General features: G+C 45.5%; 1 protein-coding gene, 1 long non-coding RNA gene and 1 other non-coding gene across 4 annotated transcripts; 1 reads left to right on the forward strand and 2 right to left on the reverse strand.

Annotated features, from left to right (window-relative positions):
- Positions 1-2,761: 2,761 nt before the first annotated feature.
- C20H17orf58 (chromosome 20 C17orf58 homolog) lies at positions 2,762-7,779 on the reverse strand. Its single transcript, XM_068530785.1, has 4 exons — positions 7,659-7,779; positions 4,852-5,388; positions 4,410-4,601; positions 2,762-3,736 (listed from the first exon to the last, which is right to left on the reverse strand). The coding sequence occupies exons 1-4, from the start codon at positions 7,732-7,734 to the stop codon at positions 3,546-3,548; spliced, it is 996 nt and encodes a 331-aa protein (XP_068386886.1). The 5' UTR covers positions 7,735-7,779; the 3' UTR covers positions 2,762-3,545.
- Positions 7,780-9,951: 2,172 nt separating this feature from the next.
- Positions 9,952-21,971, forward strand: LOC137754863 (uncharacterized). Of its 2 annotated transcripts, none has more exons than XR_011071936.1 (4): positions 9,952-10,074; positions 11,724-11,819; positions 14,015-14,288; positions 21,925-21,971. It is a non-coding gene; the product is annotated as an uncharacterized lncRNA (long non-coding RNA). The 2 variants fall into 2 exon arrangements; XR_011071935.1 differs by lacking the exon at positions 21,925-21,971 and adding an exon at positions 17,432-17,874.
- Positions 20,097-20,169, reverse strand: TRNAR-CCG (transfer RNA arginine (anticodon CCG)). The gene has a single exon. It is a non-coding gene; the product is annotated as a tRNA-Arg (tRNA).
- Positions 21,972-22,825: the final 854 nt, after the last annotated feature.

Here is a 22,825-nt window from a genome sequence, read left to right on the forward strand (position 1 = left end):
GGAAAAACGTGCATTCTTATAACATACTGAGTTTCAAAAGCTGCTTTTCTACGAGTATTTGACAAGCTTCTGCTACTCAATAAAATATACGTATTACAGCTATTTTGCTTTCAATAATCCAAGTAGTAGAATGCACATTTGTTATACTGTTAGGCTTTTTCTACACAGTCTTTGGGCTTGTATATATGTTTAATTTGCATCAACAGATTTCCTTTGCTAAAAGTATTTTCAATGCTTGTTATATTTCATCTGCCAGGTTCACAATCCTTGAAACCATTTCATAAAAAGTATTTTCATAATATTGGTAAGGCTTTTTTCTCCTACCCAAATTCTGCAGGATTTGCACTTTAGTTAATGTCCTGCAGTAGTTTTAAAAAATTGTGAACTTTCAGAGATATTTTCTAAAGTAAAACAATTACCTTTTTATATTTCAAGTGGCCTGGAGTGTTATTAAGAGACTCTGAGATTTGCTGCTGTTTGTAATCTACCTTCCTGGAATCTGCAAATAAAAGTTCTTTCCCTATTTCTGTTCATTTGTTAGGCAAACTCCCTGCATCTTTGTGTGTTTCTGATACTAAAGAGCCAGTGCGGTGACCTTTTAAATCTACACACTTAGCCTCATGACTGAGGCCATTACCCATAAGTGTCAGATTTCTTGTCCTTAAAATGAGAATGGTGATCTCTCATGGGCAAAGTAATGGTCTTATAAGTACTTGGGGGAAGGATTTTTAATAAATTGAAATATTCTGAAGTACTTCCGGATACTTGGAACAAGATACCAAAAAAGACATTTCCTAGGAGATCACACCCCGCTTGATCCAATTTGGACCAAATTCAACTAAAGAAATAAGTGCTATATTTTTTAAATGATAAAGTCCTGTACCCGAAACTGAAGTTACTCATTGTAGGTAGTGGGTCAGTTTTTAGGTGTTTGCATATACCTGTGTTTGATCAACCTTAAAAATGATTTTAAGAGAAATATAAACAGTGCTAAGTGATACCTTTCAAAGACAGTTAAAAGCTAGTACAAAAAAAAAAAAAGTTATGTTTTATGGACCTTTCCCTACCAAAAGAAAAACACTTTTTTCCGCTTGAGTTCCAACAGCTGAATGGAAGGAGGGATGTGTTGAGCTCCTCTTGAAGGCAACAGGGTATTTTATTGTGCCCGTGATCCTTTAGTCTTTGGAGCACAAACCCACGTGCTAAGGAAAATCTATCAACAGGAGAAAAGGATTTGGAACTACAGTGAATTTGGGAATTAAAATTTTCCATAAAATTAAAAGATTGTACTGAAGGTACTGACTGAATATTGAGAAGACTCTCCTTAAACTTTTTTGCCTAACCTGGAATTCCCAGCCTGTTGTGCACCGCCTCCCGTGCATATATCCCCATATGCACCACTGTTCTACCTCATTTGAGCCTCAATCACTTTCTTTTTTTTTTTTTTTTTTTGGCAGTGCCTCTTGGCATGCAGGATCTTAGTTCCCCGACCAGGAATTGAACCCGAACCCCCCGCAGTGGGAGTGCACGGAGTCTTAACCACTGGACCGCCAGGGAAGTCCCGAGCCTCGCTCATCTCTCATTGCAAACCTGGTCTTGAATGATGGCCTTAAGTTTAACAACGTTTCTAAGAAACTGGCCTGCTTGTGTTTGCCAAGGTGTCCATACTAACCATGTGACCTCCAAGTATCACACAGATCACAGTTTTGGCACTTTTGGTGTGATTCCAAAACTTCTCAGAAACTATTATCAAAGCAATCTAATCAAACCCTAACCCTCAGGCTTATATCAAAGTGACTTTTTTTCTATCTTTTAAACCAGAGCTATTTATAACACTTCTCTTTATGCTCTAACATCTGGCCATCCAACTAATAATTTATCTATTTGGCCATTTTGTAATTTTCTCCACCATGTTACTCAGGATCACCACTTAGCCATTTGACATTTAAAAATTCGGCTTTGGTTTTTGTGACCGGTGCTACTTCTGTCTTAGTTAATTTTTATCCTAAAGAAAACTAACCCAGAAGCTCTTCATTCACTGCATACTCTAATCTACTGCCAATGGTTTGTGTAATAATGCAGTGGATTCCCAAAAAGCAATTCTAAGACAATTTTTAATAAGCTTGGGCACAACTCATTCTTGGCAAATTCGCTAAAAAAATCCCTCAGTTAATGCTTTACCACGGCATAGTCAGAACCTCTCAACTTTTATTTGACCTCTTTGCCCCCTGTTTGGGACAAATAAGGTAACAGTATCTCCCATCACAATCAGTTGTTATGTCTTACAGTCTCTCTGTGCTGTCCTGACATCCTGTGTGTATATAGTGCTTCTGCGAGGCCTTTAAAGACTCTGTGCCATTACAGACTAATGACACATCCTGAGCTCCAGAGTGCATCTCATCTGACACCAAATGGACTGTTTTTGTCTCCTCAGTGGAGTTCTTTTTTCTATCTTTCTTTAGGCAGTAATCTTCAACCATGGATTATCAGTGTCTCTATTCACAGCGTTTCAAATTAAAGCACAGCTTGGTCTTCTGAAAAAAAATTGTTAATGTCTTTGTGGGCTGAGGTATAAAACCAATAATAAATTCAGTTCGTGATTAAATCTTTTTCAAGCCAACTGGAAAGCGTTTAAAATTCACGTGCTTGCAAGCCGTCATTAAATATTGGTTCCAGGGTTTTTGGAGTAAGTTTGAGAAATGCTTTTTCCCAAACCTTTTGGGGCTCAGTGAGGCTGAAAAAACCAGGTGCATCCAAGATCTGATTTCACAGAAAGATTTACTGCTTTACAAACACAAACATGATACTTGGTCTTAATAGAAAAATGACATCAGATACACCCAGAATATGTTTGGTATTGGGATAGCTGCCAGTATGGCACAAAACATAGGATTTTAGAAGCAGGGAGGCATGAAAATAAACTGTATCTTATATTTTGGTACATCAGGAACACTTGTTTGAACAAACATTTGTTTGCTTGAATAAGCCCTTCAGTACTCTAAATGTAAAACTTTAATACTTGTCTCGGGCTCTGACTTTAGTGTTTGATCTAAATGTGATCTAAATGACATTTCATACGTCTGACTAGTGCACTTACTGTTATGTACAGAATTTAAAATGTGATGGTTTTAGTATAAAATTTGGTTTGATACATGATATAAACTATTCAAAATTGTATATTTAAAATCAAGGAAATGTTTTTGTGAACTATTTCTACTGAAGAATGTATTTAAATTAAAATAATTAAAAATAAACAACATGAAGCAGTGATCTGTTAACTGGACAGGTCAGTTATCTGAGCTTGTGTGAGTAACTGGCACACCAGTTGAATAACTTCACCACAGAGCTCAGAAGCATAACCATTTATGAAGTATTTTGTACAAAAGTGACAACCTGAAGATGAGAGTTGGCACTTTGCAACTAGTTCCTAAAGGAGCTGTGTGCCCTGTTCTAAAGGAAAATCCGATTACTTAATGATAGGCCTTTCCTGTCTTGCTGCTGAATTCCAAGTCTCTTATGATCCAGAAATGCCAGGCTGGTATGTTTCAAATGCACTGGGTGTGAATTGCCCCTTGCACTTGCCCATCCCTTTTCCGGTTAAATCTTTTCACATAGCTGCTGCTGCTCCTGAGAAGTCCATCTCCTGGTCGGAGGCGCCCTCTCAGGACCTGAAGCAGAGCTGTAGGTAGCTGCCTTCTCTTATGGTAGATGTGGCCCATCACAATATACCTGCTGCCTGAAAAAAAAAAAAAGAAAAAAACCCCAAAATATAAATTCGTAGTTATCTTTCAAATACCACGTAACAATAAGAAAATGTAAGGCTTTTAAGAAATGCCTAAGCTTGAATCTCTTATCTTGCTGCACATGCTGAATCTCAGACATTTAAACCTCAGACAGCAGGTGGAAATAGCCTAGTGACCTTTATAAGATAATCAGATTACTCAGCCTGTAAACAGCCAGCACTAGAAACAAAGGTCCTAATCACAACAGTGCCAGCAGGATTTTACAGAGCACATCTCTAGAAAGACGTGGGAGTGGGCATTACCCGCCCCCCCCCCAAACACACGCGCCCAGCAAAAGACGTCTCTAAACTCAGTTTAAAAAGCCCCTGAGGCATCCCGTCTGGCAACAGTGTTTCGTCATTCACTCCACTTGTCAACAAATACTTAGTGTTTGCTTTGTGCCAATCCGCTCAGTTCCCATCTTTAACCGGAGGCGCTGATGGAATTTAAATCAGAGTGGCCGAAATAATACCTGTCTTCTAAATTCTATTCATTTTAGAATAGCCCTCCCCCCCCCCAAAAAAAAGGTACTGGGGTAACCGATAGAGACCGGGCTGTGACATGTCAAAGTTACAATGGTGACATAAAGAACATATATAAAATGATCACTTAGATCAGTTTCAATACCAGGTTTAAATTCGGGGCATGGCTTATTGCAACTAGAGGAGTCTAGGGCTAATATGTGGACTCGGAAGAAAAACCCGTCCGGAGTGATGTACAGGCGGTTCATCTTGTACAGCCCGTCCCGGTCCACCAGCAGAGTCACCAGCCGGATCCCTGTGCCGAGGACGTCCACATCATGCACGATTCCGTTGACTGCTGCTTTCAAAAAACAAAGAGTTTGGAGAAATGCATAGCGCTCACATCCTCTTTCTCTCCCCAGTGCGTTTCTAACAAATCACGAAATAGTCGACACGGCTCTGGGGCCTGCAGGACCGAGTGGGTGGGTTTCTCTAGGGTTTGGTTTAGGGGTCCCGGTGCACAGCCCGGCGCTCTCGGCTCGGAAAGGCTCGCCCCGCGGCCTGGGCTCGGCCGCCCGGGCCCGGGAGGAGCTGCGGGCGGGGCTCACCGAACTCGCTGGCGCAGTAGGACTCGCGCTCGTCCAAGTCCGCCCTGCAGGCGCGCGCGCAGGGCTCGGCGCCGGGCTCCGCATCCTCCCTCCGCTGTGGGCTGAGGCGCGGCGGCGGCGCGGGCGCGGGTTCCGGGGGCGGTGCGGCCGCGCGCGGCCGGTTGGGGTGGGCGGGGCCGGCGGGGGCCTCGGCGGCGCGCGTAGGAGGCCGCGCGGCCGGGAGGCGCAGGGCCCGGGCGCGCGCGCGCCGCGGGGAGTCCTCCAGCGCGGGCACGCGGCGCGGCGACGCACGGTTCTCGGCCTGCGAGAGGCGCGGGCTCGGCGGGCCAGCGGGCGCGCGCGCGGCCTCCCGGAAGCCGGCCCGGTTCTCGGCGGCCGGCTGGGGCTTCCGGCGCCGCAGGTCGGACCAGGCGCGGGGAGCGGTCTCTGCTGCGCGCGGCCGCCGCGGGGTCTCGGGGACCGACTGCGGCCGGGGCCCAGGAGTCTCCGCACTCGGGCCGCCGCCGGGGTCGGGCTTCCGGTTGTGGGGCGGCGAGGCTGTAGGGAGAGAAGAGGAGAGGCCGGGGAGGCCGTCAGGGTAGGAGAGGCCGGGGAGGCTGAGAGGAGAGGGGAGGGGTGGGGAAAGGGGAGATTGAGAGGGGAGGGAAGGGGACGGGGGTGGGGGGGAAGGGGAGAGGCAGAGAAGAGAGGGGAGGGAGGCCGAGAGGAGGGGAGGGGAGGCCCGGGAGGCTGAGAGAGGAGGGAAGGCGGGCAGAGATGAGGCTGTGGAGGGGAGGAGAGGCCGACAGGGGGGAAGAAGAAATGGCTCTGGGAGGGGAGAGGAGATGGGGGACAATGTAAACGTAGCGTACACCTGCGAGAGGCGACGTGGAGAGGGCAGCAGACATGGAAGTGAAGGAAAGGGAACGGGAGGGGGAAGAGGAAGGCGCCCCGGCTGGTGGTGAGCCCAGGTTTCCTAGGCCCCAAGGAGACGGAGATGAGGGTCTTGCCCTCTAAGAATGAGGGCAACTAAGAACATTTTTCTCACCACATGGGAACATTTCATTTTGTTAAGGAGGCTTTGCAAATCAATAGCTTTTCAAATTACAACCACCTATTTGTTCTAGGACTAAAGATAACTGACAACTTTGGTTAAATAACAAACTCTTTTGCCCTTTCTTTAATATATATGTAAACATCCGCCTTTTTGCTATGTACAGTTTGTTGAGAAAGTACCAAGAGCAAACCCCAGGGGGAAAGGTCTCATATTACAGGTTCTCCTAATTGTTTAAGCGCCCCTGACAACAGAACTATTTGGTTTTCCCATCCGTGTTTACACTGTCATCTTGGTCTGTGCAGAGTCGAGCATCTGTGAGTGGATTTTTATCTGGCTTCTTGGACACCACTTAGTAGTAAACCGCAGCTTAGAAGGAGGTTTAAAGCGTGGCTGGGCGCAGAGACCCCTGGTTAAGTGTAAAAGCACCCGCATCGCTTACACTGCCCGACCCCCACCCCTTCCCATGGTGGAGGAAAAGCTCCTAAATGGCAAACGGCATGAAAACAAATTTTTTAAATTATTAGTGATTTTCCCCAGTTCTGCAGGCAGGTTGTTGAGCAAACTTCAGCAAGCTTAGAAGCTGGGCCAATTTCCATGCCCAGTTACACAATATCACCTCCCCGTTTGCCTGGGTCCCAGTGACCTCCAGACGGGCACAAGAGCCCATCTTTATTTTTTCTATTATTTTAACGGCTGGTTTTCAGCATTTCTCTCTGGCATCGAAGAGCTTGGTCTGCCCATTTGCAGTTCTTGCAACACTTCATTTAAAGTGATTTATCTTGCCAAATTGAGTCTCCTTTAAAATCAGCTTTCACCCAGCAATAATAGCTGATGATAGTTCATGTTTTTGCAGAGAGGTTGATTCTGGCTCATTATGTTCAACGTTGCCCATACACAGCTGAATAAAGTTCTGGTGGATATCCAATTCCTGACTGTCAACTGTTGACCTCACAACTGCTTCCCCATTGATATCACCATCTGTTGTCATGGGAAAGATTGTCTGATATTTGGGTTAAATGCCACTGAAGTCATTCAATTTCCATGTGGAAAAATAACCCAAAGTAAATTACCCTGTGAGGTGCGGAAGCTATTTTTCCCAGAGATAGTGAATCAAACAGAACATCCAAGTAAAAGCCAAACAAAAACACCTCCCCGCAGAGAAGCTCTTATTTCTTCATTCCCTCAGTAATTTTCATCTCAGGCATGAAATTGTGTGTGTGTGTGTGTGTGTGTGTTTTAAAGACTCAGGTGTCCCAAGGCCATTGGTTGGCGGCTGCAGGGAGAGGGGAGAAAGGTCCGATTTCGGCTCCCTCCGCTCCCAGCCCCGGAGGGGCGCACCCAGCTCCTCTGATCGCCGGCGGGACGGGGACCCGGGCGCTGGGCGGATCCCGCGCTCCTCCGGGCGCCCGCCGCCCGCCGCGTCCCGCGAGCCCGGCCCGCACGGCTCCCGAAAGGCGCGCCACGACCCCTTTTGACACTTTCCCTCCTCTGTGATGGAGCAACTACTTAACATGCAAAGTTTCTCCAGCCTGCCCGGCTCGCTCGAGATCATTTCAGTAGCTGAACAACTGGCTTCATTCCTATAAAGGCTGCCAAGACACACACAATCTTGGGGACACGTTTTGCTCCTTTCGAACACGAACACGGACCTGGAATCTCCTCTCTGGCAAGCCCTGACCCCTTTCTCGTCCCGCCCTTCATCGCGCCCTCTCCCCAGCTCGCCCCCGGATCCCAGCCCCTCTCCCAGGGCTCAGCGTTTCATCGATCTTACCTTTTCTCTCCGCCACTGGGGCTTCGGGAGATGATCCAACGATCAAACAGAGGAGCCAGAAAGCTCTAGCTGTCATGTTTGTAGACACGGTTCCCAGGCTCTAAAACTGAGCCTGGGCTTTTGCTCTTTCTCTCCCCCCACCCCTTCTCCACCCCCCCCCCACCCCCGTTCATGCTAATGAGGGGCAGCCTTTGGGGAAACGGGAATCACTCACTGAACAGACCATTGGAACAAAACCGAGCTGCAGGGATTTCTCCCACCTCCTTAGGGGGACGAGCACGTGGCCTCTCAAAGTTGTCCCTGGGAACGTCTGTCCTGCGATCCGTGGGCAATGAGAGCATCAAAACCTACACTTTAAACCCGTGTGGGTTTGCGGGCCGGGGTTGGGTGGAGGAGAGCGTGGGGTGGCAAGTGGAGAGGAGAAGGATGTTGAGGGGCTGAGGGACAGGGTGGGGGAGTGTGAGTGATAGGGAGATTTGTCTAGATTAAGTCAACAACAAATAGGCAAATTAGAGCTTAAGACAGTTTGGGCTTGTGGAAAGGAGGAGATTCCAGATGACAGAAAATTCATCCCAGATTGTCTCAGGGATTCTGAAAGGAACCAAGTCACTACATCCTAGGTCTGGTTACACTGTTTTACTATATATACAATATTTATATTCTAGAATCAGAAAGGAAAAAAGCCTCAGTAAAATAGCTTTTCTTTTCCCTCCCCCTGTCCCCAGTTGAAATTGGTAGCCGGTTGGCTAGATTCATCAAGCCCATGCGAGTGCCTTTTACCCACCAGGAGCTAGAGAATAAAAAAGTAAAAATCATTCCCAGCTCTCTAATGATGGCTCATTTCCTCAAGAAAGGTGGATTTTTCTGTTTTCTTTCTAAGAAAAACTCATTCACTACTTAGGTCTGAATTCTTGAAATGGCTCTGTATATTTGTCCTGAGCTAAGGACCCTGTCCCTCAGACTGAACAGAAACAGCATTCACCAAAGGGGGAAGTAAGCTCACCATAGTAAACCCACAGCCTTACCGACATGTATCTCATTTCAACAGCTTCAAATCCAAAAGGAAGGGGAAATGCATTGAGATGAAGGCATTTTTATCTGAAGCACGTGAGCCAACAGTGAGATGCAACTGCTGAAAGAAATAACAAACTTTTGCTGCACTAATATCTTATGTCTCAAAAATAATAGTGCTAGTGGACCGATCAGATTTGGGGCAGGGGGGATCATGTTTTCAAGAAAGACACTGGAAAGCTAGAAGGAAAACAACTGGGTGGTGAGAGGGCTGGAGTCCATCATGGTCAAGTTCTTTTGGAGGAACTGAGAATAGGCAGCCTAGGCACAGAAAAATGTTTGTTATATTTTGGGAAAGAACCAGTAAGTAGAAGTTATGAAGTGACAGGTTTAATTTCAGTTTAAGAAACAATATTCTAACAACTGAGATCTCCAAGAAAGCAGGCTGCTTTGAGGTGTTGTGACAATGAGGTCCTGGCCATTGGGGGTATCCAAAGAGAACGTGACTCAGGGATACTGTAGAACAGGTTCCTGAATTCCGTGTGTGTTGGTTTGAGGGATGTGGTGAGATAAATGTGTTCTAGGGAGGAGTTGGCTGTCTAGTCACAGGCTGACAATATGTTGGAGGGGGTCACTATGTCTGTAGTCTAGTTCTCAACTTTCCTCAGCTTGAAACTCAGTTTTGTCAGTGGATTAGATTTGTGGGACCAACTCACGTTAACCAAACTCATAAAAAGCAGATGTATAAACCAGAATGTCACTTATTAATTTGTAATAGAGAGGATATAGCAAAGGTGATTCAGAGGTCTAATGATTGATCAGGAGATTGCCTGTTGAGCACTAAATCAAATTGCAGTTGAAGGTGGGCTGATCTTCCCTCATTTGAGTTTTAGAGGAGGAAATTCTCTATTTCCTCCAAAAGAGTATATCTCTTCAGTCACTGCAAGGCTTAGGTACACCAGAGTCAGTGTGTCCAGATTCTGGCCCAGACCAAAAAACACTGTGAAATTCATGCTTTGGGGTTTATAATTTATAGATGTCCTTAGATCCCTTTCTTTCACGTACTCTTTAAGTCAAGTGGAATAATATTAACTAGGCTTAAGCTTTCTCAGTTACAACCACATCTCAGACATAGCTGCCTGAGATAATATTCAAGTCACTCAGATCCAGTTTGGGGTGTTCCCGAAACTCTTCTGTTGCAGGAATGTTGTGAATGCCCTGAAGCCCACACCCTGAAATGTAGAGGCAGAGAGCTGACTGGAAGGCTCCTAGAGGCTCCCAGGGTGGCACCAGCCTGGAAGAACTTGCCAGGGTCCAAGGCTGCGTCTTGGGCAGCACATGGCTTGCAGGAGCAGAAGCCATATTCATGGTGGAAAGCACAGAGAGCTCGAAGAGACTGAACTATGTAAGTCAGAATGCCACTTTATTAATTTACAACAAGAAATTGACTCAGGCAGAACTGCAGGCTTGTGTCAGCCTGGCTAGAGTTCTCTTTCTAAAAACAAGTCACCTGGGAAGCCAAATTATCATCAGAGTGCTTGGTAATATAAGCCAGAGCATGGGGAGTTCGTCCTATAATTGGACTGTTTAAAGGTATTGGTTTCTCATAACCTAATATGTCCACCTTTACATGCCTATCTTCCACGTGTCAGGTGGAAGAACCTAAGAGCCTAATTGCCTTCCTCTCCCCTCCCAATTTCTGGCATTTTGAGTGTATCTTTCTGCCTTGCAAATAATTGTTGAGCATCTACTGTGTGTTGTATAGTAGAGGATTTGTGCCAGGTTCCTGGCATGGAGCTTCTAACTCTTGGAATTTCCCAAGTGATGGAAGCATCTTAATGATTCACGAGCTTCCTGGATCCCACCTGAGTTTATGCTAATGCAGTGACTCTTGGAGGGCCCCTTAATAGCTTAGGGCTGGGAGCTGGTCATCAGAAAGACCAACCATGTAATTAGAGGGCTGGGACTTTGAGCCTGTCTGACCTCCAGGGGGCGGAGAGAGGCTGGAGATTGGGTTCAATCAGATGGTCAATGATTTAATCCATCATGCCTGCTTAATGAAACCCATTGACAACTCAGTGGAGCTTCCTGGTCGGTGACCACATTGATGTGCTAGAAGGGTGATGCACTGTGATTCGTGGAGAGAAAACCCTGAAGCATCTGGGACCCTCCCAGATCTTGCCCTATGTGTCTCTTCATTTGGCTGGGTCTGATCTGTATCCTTTATAATAAAACTTTGATCGTAAGTAGAGCACTTTCCTGAGTTTTGTGAGTTGTTGTAGAGAATTATCAGGCCTGAGAGGAATCATGAGAACCCCCTAGATTTATACCCAGCTGTCTGAAATGAGGGCAGTCTTGTTCTGGGTCATCTGCCCTTTAACTAGTGAGGTCTGCGCTAACTCTGGGTGGTTACTGTCAGAATTGAATTGCAGCCCACCACTTGGTATCAAAACACTATGTGCCCCGGGAATTCCCTGGTGTTCCAGTGGTTAGGACTTGGCGCTTTCACTGCCAGTGCCCAGGTTCAATCCCTAGTTGGGGAAATAAGATCCCACAAGCTGCGCAGCACAGCCAAGGAAAAACAAAAGCAAAAACAAAGAAACACCACGTGCCAGGCGTTTTAGAAGCTGGAAATACCCGTCGTCATCATCTTTCTTCAAAAAGAGTACAGTACTGTTGCTCTGGTTCCCATTAGGTAAATTAGGGTCATGTTCTCGTTCGAGTTCAGGACCATCCTGATTGGGGCCGAGGTCTCCCCAGGTTCTTCAGGCTTTCACAGATAGCTGCTAGGTTTACTCCTACAGGCACCAGGCTAGGTCCTGGAATACTGGGACATAAATCCTCCCCTCAAGTGGCTCACAGACTGCTGTGGGGAATAACGTTCCGTTATAGTGTTAAGTGCAATATTAAAAGGCTACAGGAGACATCACGTAAACTCTGGTTTGAAGAATGACTGGGACTCACCAGATAGACCAAGGAGGGCAGGCATTGCAGGCTGAGACAACAGCACATGCAATGGCACCAGGGTACAAGAGAGCATGTGAATCTACCCAGGCCCAGGAAGCATGGCGGCACACTAGGGAAGGAGCCCCAACGGGGGAAGATGCTGAGAGCCTCGATGCCCTATAGATGGACTCTCCACAGACAATGGTAAGTAGCTGCTTTTAATTTTTAAATTTTATTTATTTAATTTTTAAAATTTATTGGCTATGCCACTTGTCTTGTGGGATCTTAGTTCCCCGACCAGGGCTTGAACCCTGGCCCTCAGCAGTGATGAAAGCACCGAGTCCTAACCACCGGACCTCGAGGGAATTCCCTAAGTAGCTGCTTTTTAATTCTTGATTTTGTTTTCCTATCACTCTACGTTACTGTAATGAAAAATTTGGAAAATAAAAATAGAGTAGACACAAGAACTACCACCATCAATCACTTCCATGGTGGCACAGTGGTTAAGAATCCGCCTGCCAATGCAGGGGACACGGGTTCGAGCCCTGGTCTGGGAAGATCCCACGTGCCACGGAGCAACTAAGCCCATGCGCCACAACTACTGAGCCTGCACTCTAGAGCCCGCGAGCCACGACTACTGAGCCCACATGCCACAGCTACTGAAGCCTGCGCACTGCAATGAAGAGTAGCCCCCACTCACCGCAACTAGAGAAAGCCCGCATGCAGCAACCAAGACCCAACGCAGCCTTAATTAATTAATTAAAGGAAAAAAAAAACCAACAATCACTGCAATAGTCCCATGTTTTTCCTTCCAGGCTCTTTCTTAGATACCATTTCACACAGATGCCATCAGAGGACCAACACTATTTTGGATCCTGTGTTGTTCACATGACACCATGACAAGGGCACTTCCCCATTTCACCTGTCATGTATACAATTTTGTATTCAGCTTTTATTCAATGAAAATTAAAATATTATTACAAACTCTTTGTAGATACGAAATCTCATAAGTCCATAATATGTTCTCATTTAGACAAACCATCATTTGCGAACATTTTAGGCTGTTTTCAATTTTTGCTGTTGTAAAACGTTCCGTGTCCCCGTTAACAAAGGAATGAATTCATTGAGACATACTGAAATACTCTAGAGCAGGGTTTCTCCACCTCGGCACTATTGACATTTTGGGCAAGATAATTCTTTGTCATGCATTGTTAACCGGTATCTCTGGCTTTATCTACTGGATACCAGTAGCGCCCCCCACCTCCAGTTGTGACGATCTAAACTGTCTCCAGACATTGCGATGTCTCCTGGGGACAAAATCGTGAACCATAATCATTGCTAGACAGCAATGAAATTAAATGAGCTACAATTACAAAAGCAAAGTGTAGATGAATCTCACAAACATGATATCAAGTAAAAGAAGTCCGACACAAAAGACTATATACTATGTAATTTCATTTCTATAAATTCACAAATAGACAAAATTAATCTATGGAGTTAAAAGTCAGGTTATGGTTTTCCTGGGGATGGGTAGTGACTGGAAAGAATACAGAGGGGGAGGTGTTCTGTGGTGTTGAAGTGTTGTATAGTTTGATCTACTGAATTTTTTTTAAATTTATTTTTGGCTGCATTGGGTCTTCATTGCTGCTCATGGGTTTCTCTAGTTGCCTCCAGCGGGGGCTCCTCTTCCTTGTGGTGCACGGACTTCTCATTGCGGAGCACGGGCTCTAGGCTCTCAGGCTTCAGTAGCTGTGGCATGCAGGCTCAGTAGTTGTGGCTCATGGGCTTAGTTGCTCTGAGGCCTGTGGAATCTCCCCAGACCAGGGATCAAACCGGTGTCCGCTGCATTGGCAGGCGGATTTTTAACCACTGTGCCAACAGGGAAGTCCGTGATCTATTAATTTTTGATATCTTAAATAAGAAATGTTACCGTTGGGACTTCCCTGGTGGTCCAGTGGTTAGGGCTCCCCGCTTCCGCGGCAAAGAGCAAGGGTTCAATCCCTGGTCAAGGAACTAAGATCCCACAAGCCGCGAAGGGTGGCCAAAAAAGAAAAAAGAAAAAAAAGAAAGCTATTGAAAATAATATAATGAATACCTGCATAAGTGTGACCCAGTTTCCCAGTTTTATCAAATCTTAATAATTTTTTCCGTATTTGCTTCATGTTTTTTTAAAGTTAAAATAGTACAGATATAGTTAGTGGTAGCCAGTCTCCAGGATGACTGGTCCCCAGTGATCCCTACTTCCTGGTATTCACACCTTGTGTAGTCCCTTCCCACTACAAGTCCCCTGTAGTTGTAGCAGGACTGGTCAGAGTGACCAATAGCATATGGAAAAAGTGATAATATACCCTTCCAAGACTAGGTTACAAAAAGACTGAACTCTCACCTCTTTCTTTTAGATCGTTTCCTCTGGGGAAGCCAGCTGCTGTGTTGGGAGGACACTCAGGCAGTCTGTGAGAGGCCCACCGCAAGGAAGCAACTGAAGTCTTCAGCCAACAGTCAGTGAGAAGCTGAGGTCTGCCAACAGCTAGTAAGTTAGCCTGAAGGCAGATCCTCTCCCAGTTGAGCCTCCAGATAAGACTGCAGCCCCAGTGCAGAGCTTGACTGAAACCTCCCCCTGAGAGACCTGAACCACCCAGTGAACCACTCCCAGATTCCTGGCCCAGAGAAAGTGTGAGTAATAATGTTCATTGTTTTAAGCTGCTAAATTTTGGGGTAATTCGTTTTGTGGCAATAAATAACTAATACACAGTTGAAGGCCCCTTAGGCTCCTCCCTCATCCAATTTCTTTTCCTTCCCAGAGGTAATCATTATGCTGAACTTGGGGTCTCTACCATTCTCCTGGATGTTTTTCCTATTATGATTTCGTCAACTATAGTAAAAAGATATCTTATAAATTAATTTTGAGGGGTTTAAAAATTATAATTACAAATTTTGGAACATTCCATATAAATATGCAATTGTAGTTCAATAAATCATCTCTGAAATGAATAATAAAATTGGGAAATCTTTCCCTTCTTAATTTGGGAACTGCCTTGTCTAATATTACAATGAAATGTAAAGGAAAATCTATTGTTAATAACAATAATAATAGCTGCCATCTACTGAGCACCATTCCAAGTATTAAATCTTTGTATAAACATATGAGCTTATACTTTTATTATCCCAGTTTAGGGATAAGAGAAAGGTTAAGTAACTTGCCCAAGGTTATACAGCTAGTAATTAATGGATTCCAAAACTATTAGCAGTGCTCTTTATATAAGGTAGAAATTAAAGAGAAGGGAAAAGATCCAATTAACATAAATGTAGCTGTTAGAAGGTTCCTCTGCAAATGGCCATGAGGTCTAAGTTGATCATCTTAACTACCTTCCTCCATCATTTATTCCCTGTTCCTCCTACCCTCAGCTGGGCAGGGGTCTATGCCTGGTAAGGAGACTCAAAACTTTTTTCCTGTAGGACCTGAGATCTTGGTGGTCCTGTCTTTATTGGATTGCTGTGCTTTCCCATTAACTGGGTCTTTGGGACAAGGGCACACTAAGATGTGCCCCCCAGTGAATCCTTGGATTCCAGACATTTCCTCTTTCCTCCACTAAGTAGCAAACCGTTTTCCCGTTGGTAATCACATCGTTCACCAAGGCTTAGTTCAGGGACTGTCATACCTGGGGCTGCTATAACAAAGTACCACAGCCTGCACGGCTTAAACCACAAACATTCATTTCTCATAGTTCTGGGGCTGGAAGTCTGAGATCAGGGTATCAGTATGGTCGGGCTCTGGCGAGAGCTCTCTTCCTGGCTCCCAGATGGCTGCCTTCTTGCTGTCTCCTCACATGTCAGAGAGAGAGAGACAGACAGACAGAGTGCAACAGAGAGACAGAGAGAGACAGAGACAGAGAAAGGGCTCTGGACCCTTCTTCATTTTATAAGGACACTAATCCCATCCTGGGGCTCCACCCTCATGACCTCATCTAAAAGCCTCACCTCCTGATACCATAACACTGTGGCTTCTACCCATCGATTTGGGGGTAACATAAACATTCAGCTCGTAACAGTGACCGCCCCCCTTCTCTGCCTATTGATTCAGCAGCCTGAGGAGTCCCAGATGGCCAAGGGGCAGCCTCAGATCCAATTGAATGGAGCCATGATAGTATTTCCTGGCCTAAAGATCTCTCCACCGGGCACTAGAACCTCTAGACCCACTGAGTCTCAGATCACTGTCAAGGAAAGCAAAAAGATTCTTCCAGGGAATTATTAGGGGTCATAGTGGGAGAAGCCACCCCTACCTCCTCTCCTTGGTTACTGGACCTGCGCATTCTGGCAGTGTCTAAGTCCAGGAATGGTCGTGCTAGCAGAAGCCCTGCAGGCAAAGAAGACAAATCCATAACCAGAACACGTGTCTGTCCCTGTGAGGACAGGACGCTGTCCGCACATCCCAGTCTTACTGCAAACAAGGGATTATTGTTTTGCCTCTCAGGGTGCGACCCTCCCCTTGGAGAAGCGCCCTCTGCTGGCATTTCCTAAGATCTGCGTCCACGAGCATCCTCTTCTAATTGGCATCTATCCGTGTTGGTTCCTCATTGCTTTTGGTGGCCCTTTCTTCTCCTTCTATTTGAGGAGTTGCAGATATCTCCTAGTTTCATTGATGGTGTTGTTTGTGGTTCTGCTTCTCATTCCCCTTGTGCTTTTGTAGGATTTTTCGAGAGGAGTGGAGAAAAATGGCAACTTTACTGTAGTTTTTAATACTGAAATCCGGTAAAATTTAAACGTATGATCATTCTGAATGTTAATATCATTGGCTTGTATTTTAATATTAATTCTGGTGTACTTTCTGACATTCTTAAATGAGTTTTGAAAATTTGGACTAATACAATACTAATATTGTACCCTTTGACCCACTCCTCACGTTGCCCCTGAGATTGCTTGGGGTCAAAGGAAAAATGATAAAAAAGGGGACAATTAGTAAGGCCCTAAAATGTTTTTCATGAGGTCCATCAATGATATAGTCATACCATCCCTGTTTGTCAAGCTTCTAAGGCAGTTCCTAGACAAGGGGCCAGATGATTCTTTGTTATGGGGCTAACCTGTGCATTGTAAGATGGCAAGGTTACCAGGTCTGCGTGTGTGTGTGTGTGTGTGTGTGTGTGTGTGTGTGTGTGTCTGTGGCAGTTTTAAGTTATTAGTTCTTAAAATCAGAACTTCTTAATGGAAGCAACTGGACCAAAAATCTGTCAGGGGATTTTGAGACTCATTAAAACAAAGTTGAATGAGAAAAAAAAAAAAAACCAAACCCAGTCTACATCACCTAAAATCAACAGTCATGGTGGAACAATTAATATGGAATACTCAAAATAAAATGTACAACATTTGTGTTGAGGATAGGTGCCAATGTTTTGCATGGATAGTTAGCATTCATGCCTCTTTTTCTTTTTAAGGAATTACCTCTTCCCCTTTATGGGAAGAATTGGTGGGAGGGTGATCCCTTTGTGGCCCCATGAATCAACAGGAGAAAGTTGGGCCAATTGTAAGCTTTTCCTGGGAAACTTGATTCTGGAGCAAGTGACCCTAGGATGAAGAAAACTATCAGAGGCACTTATTGCAGGTCTAGCTGCATGAAAAGTGGCAATGCTGGCAGCAGTGTCCCTGACAAGTGTCCCTGGCTCTGAGAGTCACTGTGCTTCCAGCTTCTTGCTTTTGGGGGGCCATTGGTGTGTCCTTATTCTTGCTGGTTCCCACGACTGGTCCTCCAGTTTTGCCCTCCTATTTAGTAAGCACCTCCCTTCCCCATGTCTTTCCAATGAATTCTCATTTGCTTTGCTCAGGTTGGGCTGGTTTGTTTCCATTGTTGGAAACAAGATGGAACTAGCAAAGGAGATTGAGAAATTGACTGGAGAACCGAGAAAAAAGACATTTTTCTGGAAGCCTGGGAAAAGGGTGTGTTTCAAGAAGAAAGAACCGGAGGCTTCCCTGGTGGCACAGTGGTTAAGAATCGGCCTGCCAATGCAGGGCATATGGGTTCAAGCCCTGGTCCGGGAAGATCCCACATGCCGTGGAGCAACTAAGCCCGTGCGCCACAACTACTGAGCCTGCAACCTAGAGCCTGCGAGCCACAACTACTGAGCCCACGTGCCACAACTACTGAAGCCCGCAGGCCTAGAGCCCATGTTCCACAACAAGAGAAGCCACCGCAATGAGAAGCCCGCGCACCACAACGAAGAGTAGCTCCCGCTCGCTGCAACTAGAGGAAGCCCGCGCGCAGCAACGAAGACCCAATGCAGCCAAAAATAAATAAATAAATAAAAAATAAAAAGAATGTCAAACTTCAGGTCAAAGTCAAGCAAGAAAAGGACTGAAAGGTATTTCTTAAATTTGCCAATTAAGAGGTCCCTCTCCAGGAGGAGTGTGGCCAGCGACAGAGGAATGAAGAGAACATGGCAGGTGGAGGGAAGGGAGACCCTGGGTACTCAGGAGCCGCCCTTGAGGCAACCTGACTGCATGGAGGGAGGTACCCAGGACTCATGCCAGGTGCCCAGGACCAAGGGTGAGCTTTTAAGGACTGGAGAATCTGTAGAATGTTTGGGGCTCAAAGGAAAGAGCCAGTAGAGGCAGACGAAAGACATAGTCAAGGGGGGGAATTAACAGGCTTCCACCTTCTGAGTGTCTACTAAGTGTCAGACAAGTTTCCTGAGGAGAAAGGGGTTCAAAGCAAAATCAGAGGGAGGGACTGGCCTGGGACTGGCCTGGGACTGGAGAAGAGACATCTCTTCATGTGAGACAGAAGAGGGAAAACACGGGGGAGATGATGGAGGTGAGGGAAGAGGAAAATGTGGAATTTGCATGGAATGACTTGAATGTGGGGTGTTCAGTAGGCATTGACTTCAGCCAAATGAACTATGGTGAATGAGTCACAAAACATCTGCCAGAGAGAAGGAGCTAGGCTGAGAGGAGAGGCTGAAGGAGAGAAATGAGGTGGGAGGGTCAGGTGAGCTTGCTGGAGGCCCAGAGGGCCGTCAGAAGCCCAGAGACAGGAGGACCTGTGAGGAGTTTGTCCTGCCCAGTCCTCAGGCTGAGTATTGTGTATGAGAGCAATCTTGCCTTTGGACCACGGAGACATTGTCACTGTCCGTTGTCCCCAAATACTGCCTACAGGTAGGAGTCAGGAGACAATGCAGCTCCGATTTTTTGAGCACCTACTGTAGCAAGGACCTAATGTGGCCGTCAGCGCTGAGGTACCAAGAATGCAGCTGGAAAGTGTGTCCTGGTCTTATTTATTTGTTAACGTGTTCCGGTTTTTAAATTCAGCACTACATTCCTAATCTTAAAAAAGGTGGGGGGCGCTTCCCTGGCGATCCAGTAGTTAAGACTCTGCGCTCCCAATGCAGGGGGCATGGGTTTGATGGGTGGTCCGGGTGCGCTCGGTGTGGCCAAAAAAGAAAAAAAAAGGGTGGGGGGTAAAGGTATCAGCTAAATTTCCCCACTGATTGTTTAGTTTTTTTTTTCTTTAATAAACTTTAATTTTGGAATAATTTCAGATTTACATGACAGTTGCAAAGATAGAACAGAGGGCTCCCATATACCCTTCACTCAGTTTCCCCTGATGCTAACATCTTACATTACCATGTACACTTGTCACAACTAAGAAATCAACGTTGGCATACTGTTGGTAACTAAACTCCAGAATGTATTCAGATTCCACTGGTTTTTCCACTAACGCCCTTTATCTTTTTCAGGCTCAAATCCAGGATACCACATCGCACTTAGTATTTAAGTTGTTTTTCAGAAGTAGGACTTCACTCCTCGATATTCCTCTTGTACAAGTTTTAGAAGAAGAGTTTAAACTTTTCAAGCTAGTCAACTGAACCTGTCTGACAAACTTAAACTCTGATTGTATTTCTTTTATTACACTAATTTGCAAATTAAATACACACACACACACACACACACACACACAAACCTTACGTTCCAACTACAATTTGTTGTTCATTATACTTTAGGGACAGAAACCATAAATTGTATTTATTATATTTGTATGTTTTAACACAAGTAAAAACACAGTTGCTTATATATTCTCCTTAGTACTGGAAATAAATGTTTGGACCCAGCACAGTTGAATCTTCTCACACACCCCTTGGGATAAGAATGGGGAGGAAGTTTTGCGTGTGTGGCTGCCCATGATGAAACCCATTTTTAAAAGATAGAAAAAGAGATGATGCCATCTGTCCAGTTGGCAGTTGCTGTTTCCTAAGGCTTTTCTCTTTTAAAGATCAGTATAAACTAAGCAAGAGTAAATGCTCCTCTTTTGGGTCAGATTTTAGCTTTTACTTGCAAGGTCTCACTTACAGCGCTGTTAGAACCCGGAGATGCATTTCCTAATTTGTAAATCGGATAGCCCTCGAGATCGCTGTAGAGAAAGCGAAATTACGACATTTCAAAATCTACTTTCGTGTTCATCCGCGCGTTTCCTCTCCACCAAAACTAATCTTCATGCGACCCAGATGGGACTCGAACCCACAATCCCCAGCTCCGGAGGCTGATGCCTTATCCATTAGGCCACTGGGTCACCACGGGATCCGGGTTCTCACACCGTCCCCTTACGGAATGCCATCATCGCGCACCGCCCTCGCGCTCTGCGGCCTCCCTTCCGGCGGTGTGTGATTTGGGAGCCGCCCCCAGTGCCTGAGGCACGCGCCTGCGCACTCCTGCGCCCTCGACCGGGCCCGCCGCCAGAGCCTCCGCGCGCATGCGCAGGGTCTGCCCCACCGCCTTTCCCTGGTACTGCGTGGCCCGCACGCGGGTGGCTCTGGGTATTTCTGGGGGAGCTGTTTCCTCTTGGGTTTTCGGAAGGGTCTCAGTCCTGGCAGCATACTAGGCGCACTTGGTGTGGGGCGGAGGAACTCTAAACAAAATTTCAGTGCCTGGCCTCTCCCCGTTCTAATTCTATTTACCAGGGCGGTCCCGGGCCTCTGCATTTTGCAGAGTTCCTGCGACCTTCCTCTGGGGTGAGGTCCTACCGCATCCCCCCAACCTTCCCGTCCCTAACAGCTGCCTCCTTCCCTTTTTTTCCCTGCATTTTTTCAAATTACGTTAATTGGATCACATTATGTGCTGGGAGCTGTTGGGAGTTTCCAGGGTGAAGAGGCTTTTCTTCAAATCTGCCCTTCTCACCCGCTCACCTACATCCATTTTTCTCCCCATCTCTTCTTTCCGAATTGAAGGGAAGATAAATATAACGAGGTCCCTAAATACAAAATAATACGAATTTTGTTTTTTTTTATCTTAAAGCTAGGTCTTCGATAAAGATTTAGAGATTTTCTGGTTCCATGCATAGTATCTGTATGCTTGTTGCATATAAAGGTGCTGCATTTGTTATTTTTAAAAAATACACGATTTCGTTTTCTTCTTAGACACATAATACCTGTTCATTTTTAAATTGTACAAAATGGGGGTAAGCCAAACAACAATTGAAATTGATAATAATTTTACCGTTCAGAGTTAGCCACTATTAACATTTTGGTGTGCATCTTTCAAATCTTAACGTGTCTGTGTGTTATGTGTCAGTTGTATTACCTGTGGATCCTGAGTCATCCAGGAAATGCTTTTCACAAAAACTAGGACATTATTAGTGAATAATAAATAATCATATAGCAACGATGGTGCAGAAGCAATGGTGGGTAAAACTGACACCTTAATGAATCAAGGCAGCGACGCTGTTAGCAATAATCGTTATCCTTCACCTTTGTGCAGTGGAGGGAGGGGAGGGAATTTGGGCCAGCTTCACTTAAGAACATCCCTGATGACACTATAAGAATTACTAATTTAAATCTCGACCCTTGAGGACACATCTTTTTAATATTTTGTGTGACAAAACGGGAATTATGCATAAATCACTTTTACCACAGAATTGAGGAAAACAGTTGTTCAGTGTTTGAGCTGCAGGCTAAACTGGCTGCTTTTTCAGTGGAACATAGTTCTTGAGAGAATGACTGACGGGTAAACTGTAATTATTCAGACTTGGGTTGGCTTCTCTGGGGCAGCTTCGTACTCAGGCTCACGTCATCACGGCACGCAGTCCACTGGAAGAGAGGGGATCTCTCACAAAAGCCTCAGTATATATTTTACTGCATTGTGTTACATCTTCATCACCAAATTCCTGTGTCTGGGGGATGGAATGTAATGATTGGCTTAGGCCAGACAGACCCTCTCCTGAATCTCCATCCAAACTACAATAGGAAGAGTTGGGGGTGTATGCTTTCCCAGGACAAGGTTGTATCTTTCAAAGGCAACTTTCACTTTTGACATTTTACTTGTGTTTCAGGTTATTTTCAGGTGGAAGTACAGAATAGTGGTCAGAGAGCACGGATCCTGGAATGAGATGGCCTGGGTTTGAATCCTGTCTGCCATTTACTCCTGTGCGAACCTGTACAAGTTACTTAACCACCCACTCTTCTGTGAAATGGAACAAATAGTACTACCTCACAGAGTTGTGAAGATTAAATGTATTCATAAAGGTAAAACACTTAGAACAATTCTGGGCACATAGTACCCAATATTTGCAAGCAAAAGAAAACCCAATTTGGGGCTTCCCTGGTGGCGCAGTGGTTAAGAATCCAACCGCTAAGAATCCACCTGCTCCACGCAGGGGACATGGGTTCGAGCCCTCCTCTGGGAAGATCCCACATGCTGCGGAACAACTAAGCCCGTGCACCACAACTACTGAGCCCGCGCGCCTAGAGCCCGTGCTCTGCAACAAGAGAAGCCTGCGCACCGCAACAAAGAGTAGTCCCCCTAGCCGTAACAAGAGAAACCCCACTCGCAGCAACAAAGGCCCAACGCAGCCAAAAAATAAATTTAATAAAAAAAGAAAACCCAATTTAACGGGCTTAAACAACAAAGGAAATGTATTGGATGATGTAATTTCAAAGTTATATAATTGCAGCTTTCTGAGGTAAGGCAGGCTGTTGATCCTGGTTTCTCTACGACTGTCTAACTCAGATTTCTGGACTGTCTAATTCAGATTTCTGTTACTCACATCTCTCCGTTCAGAAGAACAGAGCCTGCTCTCCAACCTCTAATCATTAAACAAAAGGCACAGGCTTCCCAACTGGATGAATTTAGGTCACATGACTGCCCCAGAACCACTCACAGTAGCCAAGAGAATGCCTTGCAGTGACAGGTTTGGAGGTGAAATCCTTCCACATTTTTGCATTTAGGGGGAT

The sequence above is a fragment of the Eschrichtius robustus genome, chromosome 20 (genome assembly GCF_028021215.1).
Source record: "Eschrichtius robustus isolate mEscRob2 chromosome 20, mEscRob2.pri, whole genome shotgun sequence".
Lineage (NCBI taxonomy): Eukaryota > Metazoa > Chordata > Mammalia > Artiodactyla > Eschrichtiidae > Eschrichtius > Eschrichtius robustus.

Excerpts from the sequence above, each read along its gene's own strand:
- C20H17orf58 (XM_068530785.1), bottom strand. The coding sequence starts at position 7,734 with ATGACAGCTAGAGCTTTCTGGCTCCTCTGTTTGATCGTTGGATCATCT. Across the intron at positions 5,389-7,658 it reads CCCAGTGGCGGAGAGAAAAG|CCTCGCCGCCCCACAACCGG; the intron begins GTAAGATCGATG and ends CTCTCCCTACAG. Across the intron at positions 3,737-4,409 it reads ATGCCCCGAATTTAAACCTG|GCAGCAGGTATATTGTGATG; the intron begins GTATTGAAACTG and ends TTTTTTTTTCAG.